Here is a 19,778-nt window from a genome sequence, read left to right on the forward strand (position 1 = left end):
TTACCTTAGGCACCACCGTTTGCTGTTGGTCTCCTTTGTTTGGCATGCCATTTTCCAAACACAAGTCATTATAGTCACCATCTTTCAAAACTTAATTATTAATTAAGTAATTTATCTATGCCTATATTTGACATCTTAGCTGTGTAATTTATAAAATGTAATAAATTGACTCAATCCTTGTGTATATTTGTAATGAATTATTGTGTAACAAAGTATATTGACATTATATTGTACATACTTTAAATAATTGTTAAATATTGCATGCCTTGCTTGGTAGAACATAAGAACTGCTTTTCAATGTTATCATCTTATGTAATCTCACTATGTTCTTGCAATAAACGATTGACTATTGGCTATAAAATCAGCTGTTTAGTCGCATTGAGCTCTTCATTTCGCCACAGGGATATCATCTTTCAGAGTGATCTTGAGCTCGATCGGCGCTTCCTTAGTCTCCACCGGTTCATACTCGACAACCAAATGCTCGACGTTTTCCTAACCATACCACCGTACCATCGCGATCAGAAACAGTGAAGTCCTCACTCACGCAATCCACTTTAAATTCGTCGAAAGATTCTTTGTTGATTAGGTTATATCCACTGCCAGAGTCTATTAACGCCTGCGTTTCTACGTCACATAAACTTTAAAGGTTTTTTTTAGTAGTTTTCGTCTTCATATCATCTACATTATCGTATTAAGTATTTTGTTGCAATGTTTACATCGTGCCGACAACTGTTTCCGCCATGTTGACAGCTGTCTCGTCATTGGCCAATATTCCAAATATGACCGCTTGTCGACGAATATCTGTCGCCGCGGACTGCTTTACCGATGGAGCCGCTTGCTGATGATTCGCCTTTTCTCCCGAGCCATAGGTGCAACACTGCTTTACCGACGGATCTGCGCAACCAGCATGGTCGCGCGATAGACGATAAAATATCAGGCCGTCCCTATCGCACTTACAAATAGTGCGATTGGGACGGCCTGCTATTTTATCACTTATCGAGCGACCATAATTGCTTGCCAGGTCTTCGAAGGACACTCGCTGAGTCGCTGCTTATATGGTCATAAGTCATAATAGACGGAGAGCTGGCAGCTCCTTTTGCTGTGGGCCACCGTTTACGAGGTATTGACGAAAAACGGAGCATGTAATCGATTAAAAAAAACTTTCTTACTAAATTATCCATTTATATATTGATCCTATCGAAAAAACGTACATAACCTTTCTTGTAGGAAATTAAAATATGACGTCCACATAGATATTTTCTGTTTGGGCCCCAAAAAATTAAATCTTTAAAAATTCATAGCTCGATAAAGCCCCGCCCCTTTAGCTGCCAGACTTGCAGACCTGATGTTGGTCATGATTAGAGAAGCATCTGAGCACCTTTCCAGGTTGCCTCAAGGACCTACTCTAAAATCCTGCCAGCTCTTGGACCATAATCATTGCAAAAAAACACTTCAGTCCTTTAGTACATGATCCTCTTGACACGGCGGCAAGTGATTGGAGAGTCGAGTAGGTAGATAGGTACTTCCCTATGGGCCTATCGGTTTTATAAACACACATACAACAAGTAGGCGCGAACAATTTATACTTACTTTTCTATGATTCAACTTCACGTCATATTTTATTTTTCTAATATTCAATTATATATAAAAAAAGTAAAAAACAACAATATAACTGTTTTTCAAACATATTAAAAAAAATCCGGACCTGGGTCTCGAACTCGGGATCATAGACGTGCATGTCAAATACACTAACCCCTAAGCCAAAAAACAAGGAGCCGCCCGGCTCAAAATATTGAATCATATTCATATAAGGTTACTCGGCAATGTAATTAATTATTATCTCACTAGACGACACTTTTAAACATTGAAAATAGCGCCATCTGTAAATAACTCGAAAACTAAGAGGTACCAGCGACGATAACTCGCGTTAAGTAGGCCGTGTAGCGATGTACTGAGTTACCAATCTTTCTTGATTTATCTATGGTAAACAGTCACCGCCGCCTTGTGGACGCCTGCAGTTCCAGTGTTACATGCGCGTTTCCGACTCTGATACTTCGCACCTTTACTCTTGAGCTCTGATAACCTTACTTTACCGGCAGGAATACAACATTAAGACTACTTCCACAGTAGAACTCTGCTTTAGACAGAAATCAAAGACGAAGATGTATACAGGGTGGCCCATTCAAATCGGTCAGTATGGGAAAGTCTGAAACTATAAGACATACGAAGATTTGTTCTTAGGAACCATGTCACCGATTTTGATAAAAATAAAAACTGCATTCATACAATTAAAAAAAAAAGTGTACCCAGCTGGGGAATCGAACCCGGTTGTTTTGAAAAAATAAACTTACACTATTTCTATTCAGGTATCGTTTGTGTAGGTCTTAAGCAGTAAATATCTCTAAGAAACATAATGTCTAAAATGAATAAAATGCATTTTATTCATTTTAGACATTATGTATGTAGACATTGTATGTTGTGTACAAACGATATCTGAATAGAAATAGTGTAAGTTTATTTTTTCAAAACAACCGGGTTCGATTCCCCAGCTGGGTACACTTTTTTTTTTAATTGTATGAATGCAGTTTTTCTTTTTATCAAAATCGGTGACATGGTTCCTAAGAACAAATCTTCGTATGTCTTACAGTTTCAGACTTTCCCATACTGACCGATTTGAATGGGCCACCCTGTATATTTAACTAGCTTTTGCCCACGGCTTCGCTATCGCGTTAAATCCAAATATTCGGCATGATGCATACAAAATTCCACCCCCCATTTTAGGGGAGAGGGGTGTTAGAAAGAGACAAAAAGTAGCCTAAGTCACTCTCCATCCCTTCAACTATCTCCACTAAAAAAATCACGTCAATCGGTCGCTCGGTTTTGTCGTGAAAGACGGACAAACAAACAGACACAAACACTTTCCCATTTATAATATTAGTATTAAGTATTATGGATGACATTATCTATTTCAAAGGTTTGAGAGAGAGAGAGAGAATTTATTTGCATACCACATACGATACATATGTATTACATACTTACATGGACCCTGATAAGGGCGTAGCAAAGTACAAATGTGTCACTTAGGTACTAACTAATACTAGTAATTATACAGTTTGCTTATTTATAATATTTATGATCAGATGTACTATAAAATTACATTGTATTGTATCATCATCCAAAAAATCTGCTATTATAATAAGACTTTTCATTTAAATTTATACAGGTCTTTTCCGGTATGTACAATAAACCTTAATAGTTTAGTCCCGTTTTTTACGGGCGTAGGTTCTTTTGCTGGGGTAGGTGGTAGGTAGATACTATTTTGTTTTTCAACCACACGCAGCTGCAGTAACCAGGGGGTTTACCCCGAACACCAAAGTTCTCAAATTAAGAACCAATATCGATCTTTATCTCTCACATTAAATGGACTAAATGGAGCGCTGGTGGCCTAAGAGCGTGCGACTTTCAATCCGGAGGTCGCGGGTTCGAAGCCTAGCTCGTACCAATGAGTTTTTCTGAACTGATGTGCGAAATGTCATTTGATATTTGCCAGTCGCTTTTCGGTGAAGGAAAACATCGTGAGGAAACCGGACTAATTCCAATAAGACCTAGTTACCCTTCGGGTTGGAAGGTCAGATGGCAGTCGCTTTCGTAAAACTAGTGCCTACGCCAAATCTTGGGATTAGTTTTCACAGCGGACTCAGGCTCCTATGAGCCGCGGCAAATGCCGGGACGGGATAACGCAAGGAGGATGATGATTAAATTGAGTAAAAAACCACCCTTGGGCGCGATGCGATTCAAGGTACTGCAGTAGTGACTAAATTGACCCAAAATAATACTCATTTTATTTATTTCTAAATGATATTAATATGCATTTTATTCCCATTGTTGCATCCGCCACAAGTTGCTCACCAGTAAGAATCCAGTTTTTAAGAAACCGGTCAAGTGAGAGTCGGTGTTGCAGATTAGTATTACGTGCTGTGCGTTTAAATGCACACATCTCGTTTGTAGGAAGTTTAAATGAAAATGTGTCACGAAAGGTATGGCCACACAGTATGCCGGCACGAACTGCACATACAAGGCGATTATCTTGTGTATGGACTACTCAAGTATAGCATATTATGAACGGAGTGATTATGTAGAGTATACTAGGGTATTTTCAGAATTAGAGACCCCCCAATTAGCGTAAGTTGTTAACAAAAATTAACTTGCTGTCAGTTTTGTGACGACAATTAAGGATAAAATCTGTCTAAAAATTTACTTTTTTCACATTCTGAATGTAGATTATTTATTTTATTTGTTAGGAAAACTTACAGCTAAAGTTACAATAAGGCTTATGACATAAAAACAATGAGCCAATAACAAGTTTCCACAGATATCGCTTAAAGTGTTATGTTATTAACACAAAAACAATATTTTTATAGAAATTTCATGCTTGAAAAACTGACAGCGAGTTAATTTTTGTTAACAACTTAGTGCGTTTTCACATTACCATCTTGGATTTTTTCTATTGAAATTCTTCCGACATCCGATATCGGATCGGATAATGTGAAAACGGCCTTACGCTAATTAGATCCCAAATTCTGAAAATGCTCACTAAACTTTTTGTTCGAACCCAAAAATCACCAAAAAGTTATCAACTGTTTTATAGAGGTAGAAAACTTAGTACCTATCAAAGAGGATCGAGTATGTTACTGTCGAAGTAAAATGTGTAACCACAGTGCATATACTGCCATCTCTTGACACAGGTTTAAAACTTTTGAACCGCAGTTTTGACAATTTGGCCCATATTCTTAGCTTGATATGTTTTAAAATGTCAAATATTAATATTAGCGCCATCTAGCTGAGCGTACCCCAAAGGTGTAATGCCATCTAGGCCACCGTACCTTTTTCTGTATGGTACTGAGGTACGTTTTTTTCTTAGACTTTATCTGTCTATACGGAGTTATATATGTCTTTGGTACCTATCTTAAGTACACAACAAAATCATTTGACACTATATTCATGAATTTCATGAGACGATTTTAATTGTGGAGCCATTTTGTGCGCGTCACATATACAGCGTGTGTATTCCATACGGGCGAATATTTGAATAACGATTAGTATTGGACCTAAGGAGCCTAACTACATGGTTTTTTAGGGTTCCGTAGTCAACTAGGAACCCTTATAGTTTCGCCATGTCTGTCTGTCCGTCCGTCCGTCCGTCCGTCCGTCCGTCCGTCCGTCCGCGGATAATCTCAGTAACCGTAAGCACTAGAAAGCTGAAATTTGGTATCAATATGTATATCAATCACGCTAACAAAGTGCAAAAATAAAAAATGGAAAAAATGTTTTATTAGGGTACCCTCCCTACATGTAAAGTGGGGGCTGATTTTTTTTTTCATTCCAACCCCAACGTGTGATATATTTTTGGATAGGTATTTAAAAATGAATAAGGGTTTACTAAGATCGTTTTTTGATAATATTAATATTTTCGGAAATAATCGCTCCTAAAGGAAAAAAAAGTGCGTCCCCCCCCTCTAACTTTTGAACCATATGTTTAAAAAATATGAAAAAAATCACAAAAGTAGAACTTTATAAAGAATTTCTGGGAAAATTGTTTTGAACTTGATAGGTTCAGTAGTTTTTGAGAAAAATACGGAAAACTACGGAACCCTACACTGAGCGTGGCCCGACACGCTCTTGGCCGGTTTTTTATTGAATAGATGAGATATTTTTTTTCATACATAATAATTCAGCACGCAATATATTACGTCCACATCAATTAGCGTACCTACCTAAACGTCATTACGACATGTAGTGGGGACGTTTATCGACAAAAAGAGGCCAAACCTTCTTTTTCTTGACCAAAGCATGAAACTTGGCACAGTTGTTCCTTATATCAAAATAAGCCGATTAAGATCGGGAGCCTTCGGGAGCCTCCCCCCTGGGGCTCGGGAGGGGGGGTCAAAGTACCGCTTCACCCGGCTTGCTTTGAAAAATTCTAACATAGCCCGTTTAGTTCATAGGTCATGTTTGGTATCGTTTTCGAGTAAATCAATAACGTAGAATTCATTTTTGGTACTAAAATTATGATTTAATGGTAAAAAAAAAAAAAAAAATTAAAAGTTTGAAATTTTCATCTACGATTTACAAATTCAAGTCATCATAAATGTCAAACTGTTTGCTTTTTCTACAAATAAAAAATATGATATGAAAGCCTATTTAATATAGATTATGAATAATATAACTTTTACCCACCTTTACTAACGTTAAGTTTCATAAAAAAAACTTTAAGCCGCGCGGCGTCGGGACGCCGCGAGCGTAATTTTAACATACCTTTATTTTAAAAAACTCTATTAGAACCCGTTTAGCTATTAGGTCATATTTAGTATCGTTTTCGAGTAAATTAATAACGTAGAATTTAGTTTTGGTACTAAAATGACCATTTAATGTTAAATGAAATAAAAATAAAAAATAAAAATTTTCTGTGAGTTGCAAATTCAAGTCACGATAAATGTCAAACGGTTTGCCTTTTCTATAAATATAAAAATATGATATTAAAGCCTATTCACAAAGGATAGTACGCGTTCACCTACGCGAGCTTAGACTGTCTGCGGGGAACGCGCCTCTTTCATATATTTGATCGCCAGTGTCAGAGGTGTGTTAATGCATAAATAGAAAAAGATTCATTATTATTGACGTGTCGACAACGGCAACACTCGGGTCGGACCACACGATCTAAAGACCGACTGTACCTGTTATTTATTCATTGTAGTGAATCCTGAAAGAAATTTATATAACAGTATTTTATACAATCGTGATATAATACAAAACTTTTCAGTCGAGTACCATGTGTAGTACGGTACGAGAGTGAAAAGCTTAATTATATCACTATTGTATACAATACTTTTTCTACGAGTCATCATCTTCATCATCAATGGACGGAAATATCACCATTCATGCAAGTTAAAATTAATGTCAATAGAGTCGTTCACCGTTGTATCAACATCGAATTACCTAGCAACCAATTGTTTGTAATAACCGTCTCTGATTGGCCGATAACGCGACAGATAAAAAAAATGTGTTTCAGATGCAGGAAAATTTGCCAGGTATCGCAAATTAGTATAGAAATTGTATCAAGTTCTATTTTCGAAATTATTATAGTTAACTAAAGTCAATTATAATGAGCTTATTATAATTGAGTCGGAACTGCCATAGAGTATCCAACACTGAAAAGTTAGCACTTATAGTTTAGTCTGTGGTGTCCTAATTGACAGATTACTCATACTCATACTCATACTATACATTCCCTTCACAAAAACATAGCTGGGTACATATGGAACTGCATAAAAAAGGCTCTACCCTCTTTATGCAGTTGCATCGGTTTTTGCAACCTGATTTACATTTACATCTTGTAACTTCTAAGCATATACTGGCCACTTCAGTGTTGTCTGACCAGTGTGGTACCCATTCGTCTCCTTCTTCCTTCCATCCCCAAGAAGACGGACTTGGCAAATTTTTGTTTGGCACCAACGCCAACGCCTGACTCCAAACAAGAACGCCCTGAGTCCCATTTCTCAAAACTGAAAGTTACAAGTTACAAGCGGAAGTCTCTTTCCAACTTGTCGTATTAGACATTGAAAACCACTTGTAAATTGTAACTTGTAGCTTCGAGAAATGGGCCCCTGGTACACTGTGCGCAGTATATGCTGATCCAAGGCAGCCTCTGAAGGAGGTATGTTCTCCAATTGTCGATCTTTTCTGGTACCTAAAGAGGTAGGTACTTCGACCACTCATTCACCGTTGCGCAACGACTTGGTCTGAAACAATATGTGCATTATCATTTTAGAGTCTACAACTATCAAATTACAACTTTTTGGTGGATCACGTAACCTTCAGTACTACCCACTTACGTTACGTATCATAGAAAATTATTACAAACTTTAGTAGAATCTGATTTGCCTCTGATATTGCTCCATCTTGTAATAGTTTGACACCTTGAGTGGCCTAGCTAAGCTTCAAAGCCAAAAGAAAACGTTTCTAGATTAGACATAGTATGGGACAGGTACGATAAACGCAGCTTGAAACGATCAACAAGGGAGAAACATGGCCACCCAAGGCTTCAAACTATTACGAGATGGAGCAATATCATAGATAGGCTAATCAGATTCTACTAAAGTTTGTAATTATCTTGTATGATAGGTAAGTGTGTAATAGTGAAGGTGATCCACCAAAATGTTGTAATTTGATAGTTGCAGAATCTGTTTAAATAAAATGACAATGCACATATTGTTTCAGATCAAGGGTCCTTACGCAACAGTGAATGAGTGCCGGAAGAACCTCTTTACTAGAAAAGATCGACACTTGGAGAACATACCTCCTTCCGAGGCTGCCTTACTTCATCATATACTGCCATTTGTCTAAGACTAGGGCTAAAGACATGCCAACCACACCCTTGCTGCCGACGCATTAGGACACCACGGACTCCACTGCCAGTCTATTGCTGGCCGAATTTTGTGACACACTGCACTTAACGATTTAATCCGCAAGGCTCTCGGCACAGCGAACATGCCGACAACCCTCGAACCTGTCGGCTTGTCAGCAGCAGACGGAAAGCGGCCTGATGGTTGCTTGCTTTTGCCTTGGTTTCTGGGACGACCCTTGGCGTGGGGCGTGACCTGTGTGGATACCTTGGCTCCGTCCAACGTCTAACGCTCGGCCCAGAAACCAGAGACTGCTGCTGCAAAACGCCCAGTTTAAACGCGCAAATATGCATTTTTAAAAAACAACTACATATTTACGGCAATTGCATTTGAAACATTTGGACCATGGTCATCAGACACCAAGCAGTTCGTGATGGAAGTTTCCACCAAACTTGTCTGGGTGTTTGGTGACATAAGAGAAAAAGCAAACGGTTGACATTTTTGTTGACTTGAATTTGCAAATTATAGATGATTTTTTTTTTAATTTATTTACAATTAAATTATAATTGTAGTGCCAAAAATAAATTCTTTGTTATTAATTTACTCGAAAACTATATCAAACATGACCTAATAGCTAAACCGGGTCTAATAGAGTTTTTAAAATAGAGGTATTTTAAAATTACGCTCGCGGCGTCCCGACGCCGCGCGTCTTAAAGTATTTTTTTAGTGGAACTTAACGTTTGTGAAGGTGAATAAAAGTTATATTTTTTATAATCTATATTAAATAGGCTTTCTTATCATATTTTTTATTTATAGAAAAAGCAAACAGTTTGTCATTTATGATGACTTGAATTTGTAAATCATGGATGAAAATTTCAAATGTTTTAATTTTTTTTAATTTTACTTACCATTAAATTATAATTTTAGTACCAAAAATGAATTCTACGTTATTGATTTACTCGAAAACGATATCAAACATGACCTAATAGCTAAACGGGGTCTAATAGAGTTTCTAAAATAAAGGCATTTTAAAATTACGCTCGCGGCGTACCGACGCCGCGCGTCTTAAAGTAATTTTTTTGTGGAACTTAACGTTAGTAAAGGTGGATAAAAGTTATATTTTTTATAATCTATATTAAATAGGCTTTCTTATCATATTTTTTATTTATAGAAAAAGCAAACAGTTTGTCATTTATGATGACTTGAATTTGTAAATCATGGATGAAAATTTCAAATTTTTAATTTTTTTTTATTTTATTTACCATTAAATGATAATTTTAGTACTGAAAACGAATTCTACGTTATTGATTTACTCGAAAACGATACCAAACATGACCTATTAACTAAACGGGGTAAGTTAGAATTTTTCAAACCAAGCCGGGTGAAGCGGAACTTTGACCCCCCCTCCCGGGCCCCAGGGGGGAGGCTCCCGAAGGCTCCCGATCTTAATCGGCTTATTTTGATATAAGGAACAACTGTGCCAAGTTTCATGCTTTGGTCAAAAAATTTAAGGTTTTTCAATAAACTCCCCAGCTAATGACGTTTATGTCATGTCAAGTTAATATGGACGGTGTACATTGCTGCTTGGTCAGATTTAAAAAAAATAATTACTCTTAATTAATAACACTTTTTAATAAAATGATTATACTATATGATTTGTATGGTTAGATACTATAACTGGATACATTATTCGCCCGTATGGAATCCACACGCTGTATTTTTTTAAGCATTTAGTTTGTTAGCTTTACGGTACAGTCACCTGCAATAATATGTTACTCGTTTAACATTGTCTGGCTTGTTATTAGAGCCTTGTATTGAGGGTAAGGTACCTACGAGTAGGCAAAATACTACGTTGTGTGAGAACCTTAGGACCAAATAATTCTACGCATTGAAACGGAAATGAGTATTCCTGAAAAATTATTAATTAACTTTTTGTATCATTCTGATTACAATATAGATAAGTGATACCCATGTTCGTGAAAATAGATCTTCTTTATATTACGGTACATTCCCAAGCGTCAGGAATATATTTAAATAGTGCCAAAGACCTACCTTTCTAGTCAACTAACCGACCCTCGAAGGCTAAACCGCAAGAATTCGATCCTACCTGTTACATCCAATATAGTGAATCGCATGATAAAATTTGCAGCAAGTGTGTTATCCCATCGCGTTTCAACGAAAACGAAACTTATGACGCGAGAAGCAAGGTTGTGTTCCTAATTTGAAGATGAGTGGGATAGGCGTCTGTGAAAGTAACCTCATGGATAGTTTGATGACATCGACCGGTCGCGTTCTTTTTGCTCCACCTGCGCGCGCAGCTTCTCAGTCTGACTGCTAAAGGCCGCGCCGCACGCGCCTCAAACGCGTCCGTTGAAATCCGCGCGAAAATGAAAACGAGCTTCTAAATTCAAATATTCATTCCGAATTATTTTTTTAATTGTTGACAGTGTCTAGTTTATTTTATCGTTTTTTTTTAATTTAAAAAGTAAAGTGTAAAAATGAAGTTTCTCTTTGGTCATAATATTCCCAGTGTGGTTTTGATGTCGCTGGTTTTACTGGCAAATGCTCAAAGATCTTCAAATAACCTGCACAGAGACCTGGGTAAGTTGTAATGCTTTAAAAGCTTACCCTAATTTTAAATAACTATTAATCTGTTTTTGTTCCACTGGTTTTATTCTAAATTAACATACTATTGCAACAAAACATCACTGTATTAAAAAAAAAATATGCCTAAGTACTACTTACAACATTGTACCTACAAGCACAACTACTGGAATCCACTGATAATATGTTCATAAAACTGTACAGTGCGTTTCAGTATCCCATTATCTTCCTAATTACAGACATCATCATATTCAAGAAAATAATCCGTAATAATGATAACGACGTTACCAAAATTTAAATTTTGAAATAAAAAACCCGACATCGTGAACCGATTTTCATCAAACAAGCCTAAGAACACTCCCGACTAATTCAGCTTTCAAACAAAAAAAACAAATCTAAATCGGTTCATCCGTTCGAAAGCTACGATGCTACAGACAGACAGACACGTCAAACATAGCACCCCGTCGATTTAGCGTCGGGGGTTAATAAAAATAATCCGTATTAAGTCAACGCACAGTCCTGAATAGAGACGAGTTTATTTAATAAAGCTTATAATTGTCTATTTTAACTATGCATGGTCCTGCCTAGACGTCAAATAAAGCACGATTCTAATCAAGCTACTACTAACATAAACATTGTAATTAAGTACAGTGTCGCTGTCGTTACTTTATGTTGCCAAGACAATAGTGAATGCGACTAGACAAAGATAAATCATGTCAACTATGAACTAGATCCGTACATTATAGCTGCAGTGTGTCCTAGACTTATAACATTTATAAAATGCAATTTTTTTTTCATCGATGAAACAGTTTTGACCATATCATTTAAGATAAGATAAGATAAGATAAGAGAAGATAATCTTTATTGGTAACATACAGGTACACGTCAATACAGTATTATTAGGTACAAGTTGTGGTACAACAAGCAATACAATAGTAATATAATACAATTCATACAATTATAAATACTAAGCAATCAAAATAAGTTAATATTTGTAGTAGGTATTATAAGTAAACATAATCTACACTTATTTTTTAACACGCAGAAACGTCGGTGAATGCTATTAAGCTTCGAAAAAAATAAAATAGGTATGTAGTTTAGTGTTTCATATTATAAAAGTACCTACAAGTAGCTATCCAGGTATTTCAGTTTCCATATTTGCATCACTTTTTATTTACCTATTTTATTCAAATTTGCCTTAATCTCTAGTCAAATCGATCTATTAAAGTTATTAAAATATTTAATTTAAAGTAGCTAAGATACTTAAGTTTAAATAACTCGTTTTAACTTTTCTAGAAACATTTGTTTGGTATAAAAAATATATTTAATGGATATTTTAAATTATGTATACATAGGTACATTTATATCGAAAATATCTTTCAGACGTCATCGTTTAATTTTTATATGAAAAAAACTCGTCTGCCATGTTAATCAACACAAAATTATAATAATTAAGTAGGTATTCAAAGTTCTTTGAATTTATAAACACCTAGATTAATTTTAATAACCAGCCAATTCAACAAAAACATTTTATACAGGGTGTAAATCTAATACGGGCGAAATTCTTAACGGTGGCAAGTTATATACATAAGAAATGTAATTACATTACTAATACTTAAAATTGAAATATTTTTAATTACATTGCGGGCCGAATTATTATGTATAAATATACAATATGCAATAAACACGCGTTAAACGCTCGTTGACAGTTGTCATTGATTGTCATCGCAACACAGAGAACCTCCTATAGAGTGGCAGTCTTGTATATTTGGTTCGCGATACGAGTCACCAGTGTTTGGGGTGCGAGGAGCGGGCGGGGAATGTGTTAAGCGCGCTGTGATTGGCCGTTTCAAGGACGGCGGGCAGTCGCGCCAGATGAAAAGGGACAGAAGTATGACTGTCCCTCTACTGACGCGTAAGTGGCCAATGTAAGTTGACCTATGCCGGCTCTGAATAAATTATAAATATGACTTATTTGTGGAATGTAATGCCGTCTGTTTTTAAATTTGAGCTTCTTGTTACCTTTCCACACTACAGGTGGACATCTTTAAGGCATCAAAATACCCTTTTCCAATTTTTTTGTGCGAAAAACACGCGCTGCTTTCGGGTCTGTTACTTGGTCGATACTGATCGGGCACGGCGAGCGCCCGCGCTTATATTAGTGCAAATACTAGGAAGGCTGGCCACCGCGAGTCGTCTTGTAATAGATGTCTATAGGGGTTGGTCTGTGCATCGCAACCACTTTTACAATAGGTACATTGCTGCTGGATTTTTTTCAAAAATTCATCACGGGCTGAAAATTAAGAGTAGCTCAAAAACACCTCTCTTCTCTCTCTTCATTTATCGCCCGTATTACGTTTATTACTTTACACGTATGTCCAAGGCTCTAGAGAGATACTTTTTTTTCGTTTAGTATATTTGGAGAATAATATGCCCGTGCCCGTAGACGAAATCTGAAATGTGCTTGTAAGTAAACGTTTCATCGGTTTCATTTCGGTTATCTCGTTCCTACTTTTACTTTTTTCTGACAACTGACATGTCCAACTGAGATTTCTCTCAAACTATTTTATGAAGTTAAATTGGCTTCACTTATCGCATACCTACCTAGATTATGCAAATTACTAAAACTGCAATTAGAAGCTTATTTTTCTACATATACCTACAGTAAAACATTCAAAAACAGAAAACAATTAACTCGTTAAAAAACACATTAGGCCTATATAATAACTACTGGTTAAAAAACAATATAATCGTCAGTATTTTTAGAAAGTTAATGCCTATATTTATTTGTTAATTACTTCCATATGCATTTTTGCAAAATACATCTTGAAATTTGGTAAGTAACAACTTTCTTTTGTAATTTGTCATATAAACGCTAATTTATCAATCCTACAGCATGGCACTTCTTTATAATAGTTACATAATTCGGAATATCCACTATTCCGAATTATATTGTGATTATTTTAATAATTCATCTTTAAGTCAATAAAAACTATGCAAATAAAATAAGAAAGTAGTCGTAGTCAAAAATAAAAAGAGGATGAAAACTGTGCCGAAAAGATAGTTATATGAAGATAGCTTATTAAAAATATTGTATGCGTTGAAAATACTTATTTGGTTGTACTCACAATATAATTAGGTACCTACTTACTTATTTAATTACAATAAAAAGAAAACATTTATAACTTTACACACACATGTAGGTAATCAAGTGGCGTCGAACACACACGAACCGGCACACAGATAGAACCACTTCATTTCTGAGTTTTCTGACCTACTGCGAAACCAATCAGTTAGGCATACCTAAGGTTAAAACAGTTAAAGCAGTTAAAAAAACCCTTCTGGCGTTTTTCAAATGCCTGTCGCGTCGTAAACAAGAATCATTTCTTAACAAATAAGTAAGTAAATAATGTCAAGAATGTGTCTGAGGATACGTTTGTGTTTGTACCCAAATTGTTTAAGTACATAAAATAACTTTTATAATAACACATACTCTTACCTACGTCAGAGTCTTTAGAGCTAATAGTTATTACGCTATTCTTAAACATTAATTTGTCATATAACATAATATGTAACAAATTATGACATATTTGGACTCCAAGGCAGCAGGTAGCGTCGAGCGCGAAAGTGAGATGGTGAAAGTTGTCTCACCTCTGACTATATAATTATTATACACATATTAATTTGACGGTTCGGCCGCCGGCTGGCCAAGATATTTGAGATGAGTAAAAAACGCATCCCGTTCGTCGACGGTGGAAATGAAAGCGATAGTGTTATAATAACTTACTTATAGATAGTGAATTTGTTTTTGAGCTGTACACAATATGCACTTTTAAAGAGACAAGGTAGTATCGATTCTGTTATTACAAGTAAGGTCGTGATGTAAATAAGTGTATAGATACAGAATAAATGCAAGTTGGTCTTCAAGAGTTGCAAATTTCAAGATAATTTCTATTTAGTCTTTGTAAACAGGTATTATACATGTTAAAGTGTGTTGTCTGTTATACAGGATGTAATTTTTATAACCGGTAATATTTTCTGAATATTATGGGCTGGCTGTGTAAAAAAGTAATAAAATATCATCATCATCTAAAATATTGCCGGTTATTACAATTACTTCCATGCATGTTGAGATTACCTTTCAAGTGGACATATATATTTAATACAAGGTGTAATGTTTATATTATATAATATAAACATTACACCTTGTATTAAATATATATGTCCTGAAACGTACTTGAAAGGTAATCTCAACATGCATTAAAGTAATTGCTTGAATGACGAGCTGAATGGTAATGCTAAATAAAAATAAAATTATAAACTTACAACTTACATTAAGCGTGACAGGAAGTTCACATATCTTTGCGATAAGATCTGAATCACATCTGATTAACAATTGTAATAACTTTCGGTAGTTACCACCGCGTACATTAATGATTGTATCATGAGATGAGATGGCGCTGAAATGAGATAGTCAATCATAAAGTAGGTACAACGTATTGTGTTGTAATATTGTATAATAGCTTTCATCAAAGGGTCTTGCAGGTTTAAAATCAACATAGCGTACAGTTTTGAGACCCTACGTGACTGTACACAGAGTTTAAATACTTAAATAAGTCTATGGATTAAGATATGAGAAGGTCAAGATCCTGAATTGAAAATAATTTATAAAGATTCTAAAGCACATATTTTAAGAACTAGAAAAAAATCTTGCCTTGAAGTAATTACCTCTGGATCGCTAGTGCCACCTGAGCCATCGAGACCCAACCAGTGAATTCTTCTACCATATGGTTTCCAGATGTCAGATGTTTCTCCATGTAAAAAAAATGTCCTCAAGGGCCTATTTTAAATGTAAGCTAGGTATTATACTTAGTCGTAGTTTATATTATGTGTATATGTAGGTACCTAAACTTGTTTGGTAAATAAATTAAAAAAAATGTATAAGCTACAAATTCTCGCACCCGATTGAAGGTTTGCAACCATTGAGGTATATGTACTACGTACTAGAGGCGACGCTGCTAAGAGAATTTTTTACACACCCCACTGCGGTCCATGGACCGCAACGTTGTCAGTCGTCACCAGGCCCTTGCAGTGCAGTGACGTGCCGTGATGCATTTACTTTCCACGTGAATAATGCGTTCTTGTGTGCTTAAAAATTGTTCTAATCACTCGAAAAAATCAAATAAAAGTCAAGGTGTGACATTTCATCGGTAAATTAAACAAAAAACTCGTCTATAATATTTTAAGATTGAATATTCTACAAATACGCGAGCGGGAGCGGGACTGCCGCCATTTTGGTGACGCAATCAAAGACTAACCGCGCAGATGTGCCATTTACATTGTTCCTACTAATGTGTTTCACCTCTAATATATTTGCGAAATATATATATTTCTATTTGGAAAATGATTAGGTAACTAATTACTACGTCATGAATTATGTTACTATAATATAAAAAAGTTTATTTCTTTATTGATTGTTAATATTTTTTGAGTGAAATTGTATTTTTAGCACGCTCACTTTTTGCAGTTTTCTTTGATCTGATCATGAAAAAAGGGAACAATGGATACGCTTTGTCCAACACATATATATGTTCATTCATTGTATTTTAAAGAAGAAGATAAGTACAGCACAATTATATTAATTTGTATTGTTTAAGTTGTAAATAAATAAATCATTTTGACTAGACTAGCCGTATTTTAAAATATAAAATTTCCGTTAGGCAGAATATAATAATAATGTGTCACATCTGATGGTGGACCTACTCTATGCGTAAATTGCCGCTCCCCCCACCCCGCGCATTTGTCAGCATGTGCAGTGTTTTCGCTTTTCAACGTCGCCTCTAGTACGTAGTACATATACCTCAATGTTTGCAACACATTTATAAGCCAACTAGAGTGTCACATTCATGTTACATGTAACATATGTAATTATACATTATACAGTATGAGTACCTAAACGAAGTAATGGAAACGTACGTAATTTACAGAATCGGTAAAACATTTTGAATCTTCTTACTCAAGCAGATAGGTATGTTTTCGTATGCTTATTTTATTAAAAAAAGGTCTAAGATTAATGCAACTATAATTTGACAGCGGTTATTTAAGCAAATTAGCAACTAACATTGCAAAAGTAATGCATCTAGATTTGTAATTTATGTCAACTTGATCGCAATTAGACGTGTGTTGATCGCATTTAATTTACGGATGTAACTCATTTTACACTAAGCGGCTAAGCAGATATTTAAAATAGGCTAGTTTCTATACTTAAAATAAAATATTTTATGCAGTGCACGAAATAAAGCACCACGTAATTAGTAGAAAAATATGGACAGTAGTTATGTTTACAGAGAAAGATATAAAGTAAATGAATTGACCGTGACGTCACTCCTTAGTATTTCATAATACACAACATGTAAACTGTGAGATTTTATAACTATTTATTAATAAATTAATCATAGAAATGACATAGAATAATTTGAAATTTTATTGTGTATTAAATTATTGATATTAAAGTAATATTGTTAGACTTATTGTAATTTAATAAAGTTAATAATAATAATTTCTAATTGTAATTTATACTGATATTGCAATATTTTATATTTATTAATTATTGGAAAATTATTGTTTTTTATCATTATTATCTTTTTATGTAAATTTGATGATACAAATGTCATGTTAGGTGATAAATAGGTTAATTACAAATAATCGCCATGTATTATGGTAAATTAAGGCTGGTTAAAATATAATGTAACATCAATGTATACCGTTTTTTAAACAAATAAAACGATTCTATTCTATTCTATTCTATTCTATTCTATTCTATTCTATTCTATTCTATTCTATTCTATTCTATTCTATTCTATTCTATTCTAGTAATTCCATATTAGCAAATCGTTTTGGCAGTTCTTAAAAAGAAGCTGATTTGACTAGTAGAAAACTACAGCCTATTCACGCAGCAGAGAAGTCTAAGGAAATGTCCATATCTAAAAACCTTTTTGTGATGTTGTGTAAATAATTTTCTGCTGTTGATTTGTATCTATGTGTAGTTTTTTTTTCATTTTGCCATGAATAAAAATATTTCTATTTCTAAAAATTTAGATTAAATAAGAATGTATTTAAGTAGGTACTGTATGTGACTTTTTTACCGATTATCATTAATCACTTTAAAAAAGTGCCGCCATTGCCATTGCATTTTTTTGTTATTGCGTCTCTACAACTTAAAAAGTATAGTTAGACGCTGTAACTAAAACTCCGCACAACTTTCTTTTTTACTTACTTACTTGACTAACCATTAGTATTACTAACCCCCCTTTAAAAATACCCCGTAAATTTGGCCTTGTGATCGTCTAGCGTGAATAAATAGAACCTTTCGATGTGAACCGCGATAACCTAGATCCTTTAATGAGTATCAGCTGTATTTTTGACTAATTTTTAAAATTTTATTTATTTATATTTTAAAGAAGAATAAAGGTTATTGTAGCATAATAATATAGTGTTATAGAAGAGTATTTTATCAGATTTAGGCCTAGAAAGTTATATGTGAGAAAATTAATGACGTAATGAAGAAATTTTAAAATAAAAGTTAGTGAGTGAAACATACATGTAATAAATATTAAAAAATATTTTGGAAAACAACCGCTACGCTCTATTAGTGATCCTGGCTTGGGTACGAACTTGCGTTGCGGAATAGGATCCTTAATCTCAATCAAACTGCTTTATTGAGAGTCCTATGCCAAGCCAGAAGGGCTATCTATCTACTAACTAACCCCCCTTTTATTTTGTTTTGTTTCTTTTCCCTAGCTAATCCCCCCTTTTCCCCAATACTGCTAATAGACCATAACTTCTCGATCTTTCTAATGTTTTATCGAAACACCGAGCAGTCGCTAACTTTTATAAGAACTAAGCAAGTCTAACTTTTCTAAGCTTTTGACTTTCCATCAGTGGACGGCGCTCGCATGCCACTGGGCCCTATAACAAACCTATACTTTTTATTCCAAAGAATAGTTTGTTTCCCTAACCAACTTGATAGAATTTACCTTGAAAAACCAGTTAGCAACACTAAGTGTCCCGCAGCCACACCGAAAAATCAGAAATTGCTACCACAATTATTAATTTCACTCAAATAAATTAAGTAATAAGAGATTTTATAAATTACCAGTTTTACCACATATTTTAAGATAGTAAACACCACATTTAAAGTCCATTTAAACCATATAAATAGTAGTAGTTAAATTATTTCTCCACAATACACGTTGACCAATTATATTCCAAGACCAATCATAAAAGAACTCTACTTTCATAGAAATAGTGTCTGACTTTACCCTAGTCCTATCGTTTTTCCTACTCTAACATATCTGAAACACAGACCGTCACTTACCATAGATCTTGTGTTCAAAATATGCACAAGTGTATCCCTACCATAAGCTGTACAGTTCAGCCAGCGAAGCTGAGATAGGCAACCTATAGGCTTGTGTTCTTATCCCCCCCTCTGCTCTTGCCCGCGGGCTAGGGTAGCAGAGAGTAGATCGCCCTATCCGTGTATATATCCAGTATTCTAGGACACACCAGTACCAGCCACATGAGAGAGCCAGCTGCGATCAACTTTACTTAGATGTGGATCGATCACAACCGAAATCCCCAGCGACCAACGCCAGCATGGACTAGAGCACCGAGTAAATAAATATAAATATATATAGGACCCCAGCCTCAAATACTGTCGACTTCAGTGAGCAAGGATTACTCCTAATGTCTTTCGTCAATCGTGAAAGTCCT

General features: G+C 35.1%; 1 protein-coding gene across 2 annotated transcripts in view; it reads left to right on the plus strand.

Annotated features, from left to right (window-relative positions):
- Positions 1–10,735: 10,735 nt before the first annotated feature.
- The window catches only part of LOC125231664 (macrophage mannose receptor 1), a 136,568-nt gene continuing 127,525 nt past the window's right edge, over positions 10,736–19,778 (plus strand). For both annotated transcript variants that reach the window (XM_048137166.1, XM_048137165.1), the window contains exon 1: positions 10,736–11,003. In XM_048137166.1, the coding sequence (XP_047993123.1) occupies positions 10,901–11,003 (103 nt within the window). In that variant the 5' untranslated portion in view covers positions 10,736–10,900. The remainder of the gene's footprint in view (positions 11,004–19,778) is intronic.

This window comes from Leguminivora glycinivorella, chromosome 12, assembly GCF_023078275.1.
Source record: "Leguminivora glycinivorella isolate SPB_JAAS2020 chromosome 12, LegGlyc_1.1, whole genome shotgun sequence".
NCBI lineage: Eukaryota > Metazoa > Arthropoda > Insecta > Lepidoptera > Tortricidae > Leguminivora > Leguminivora glycinivorella.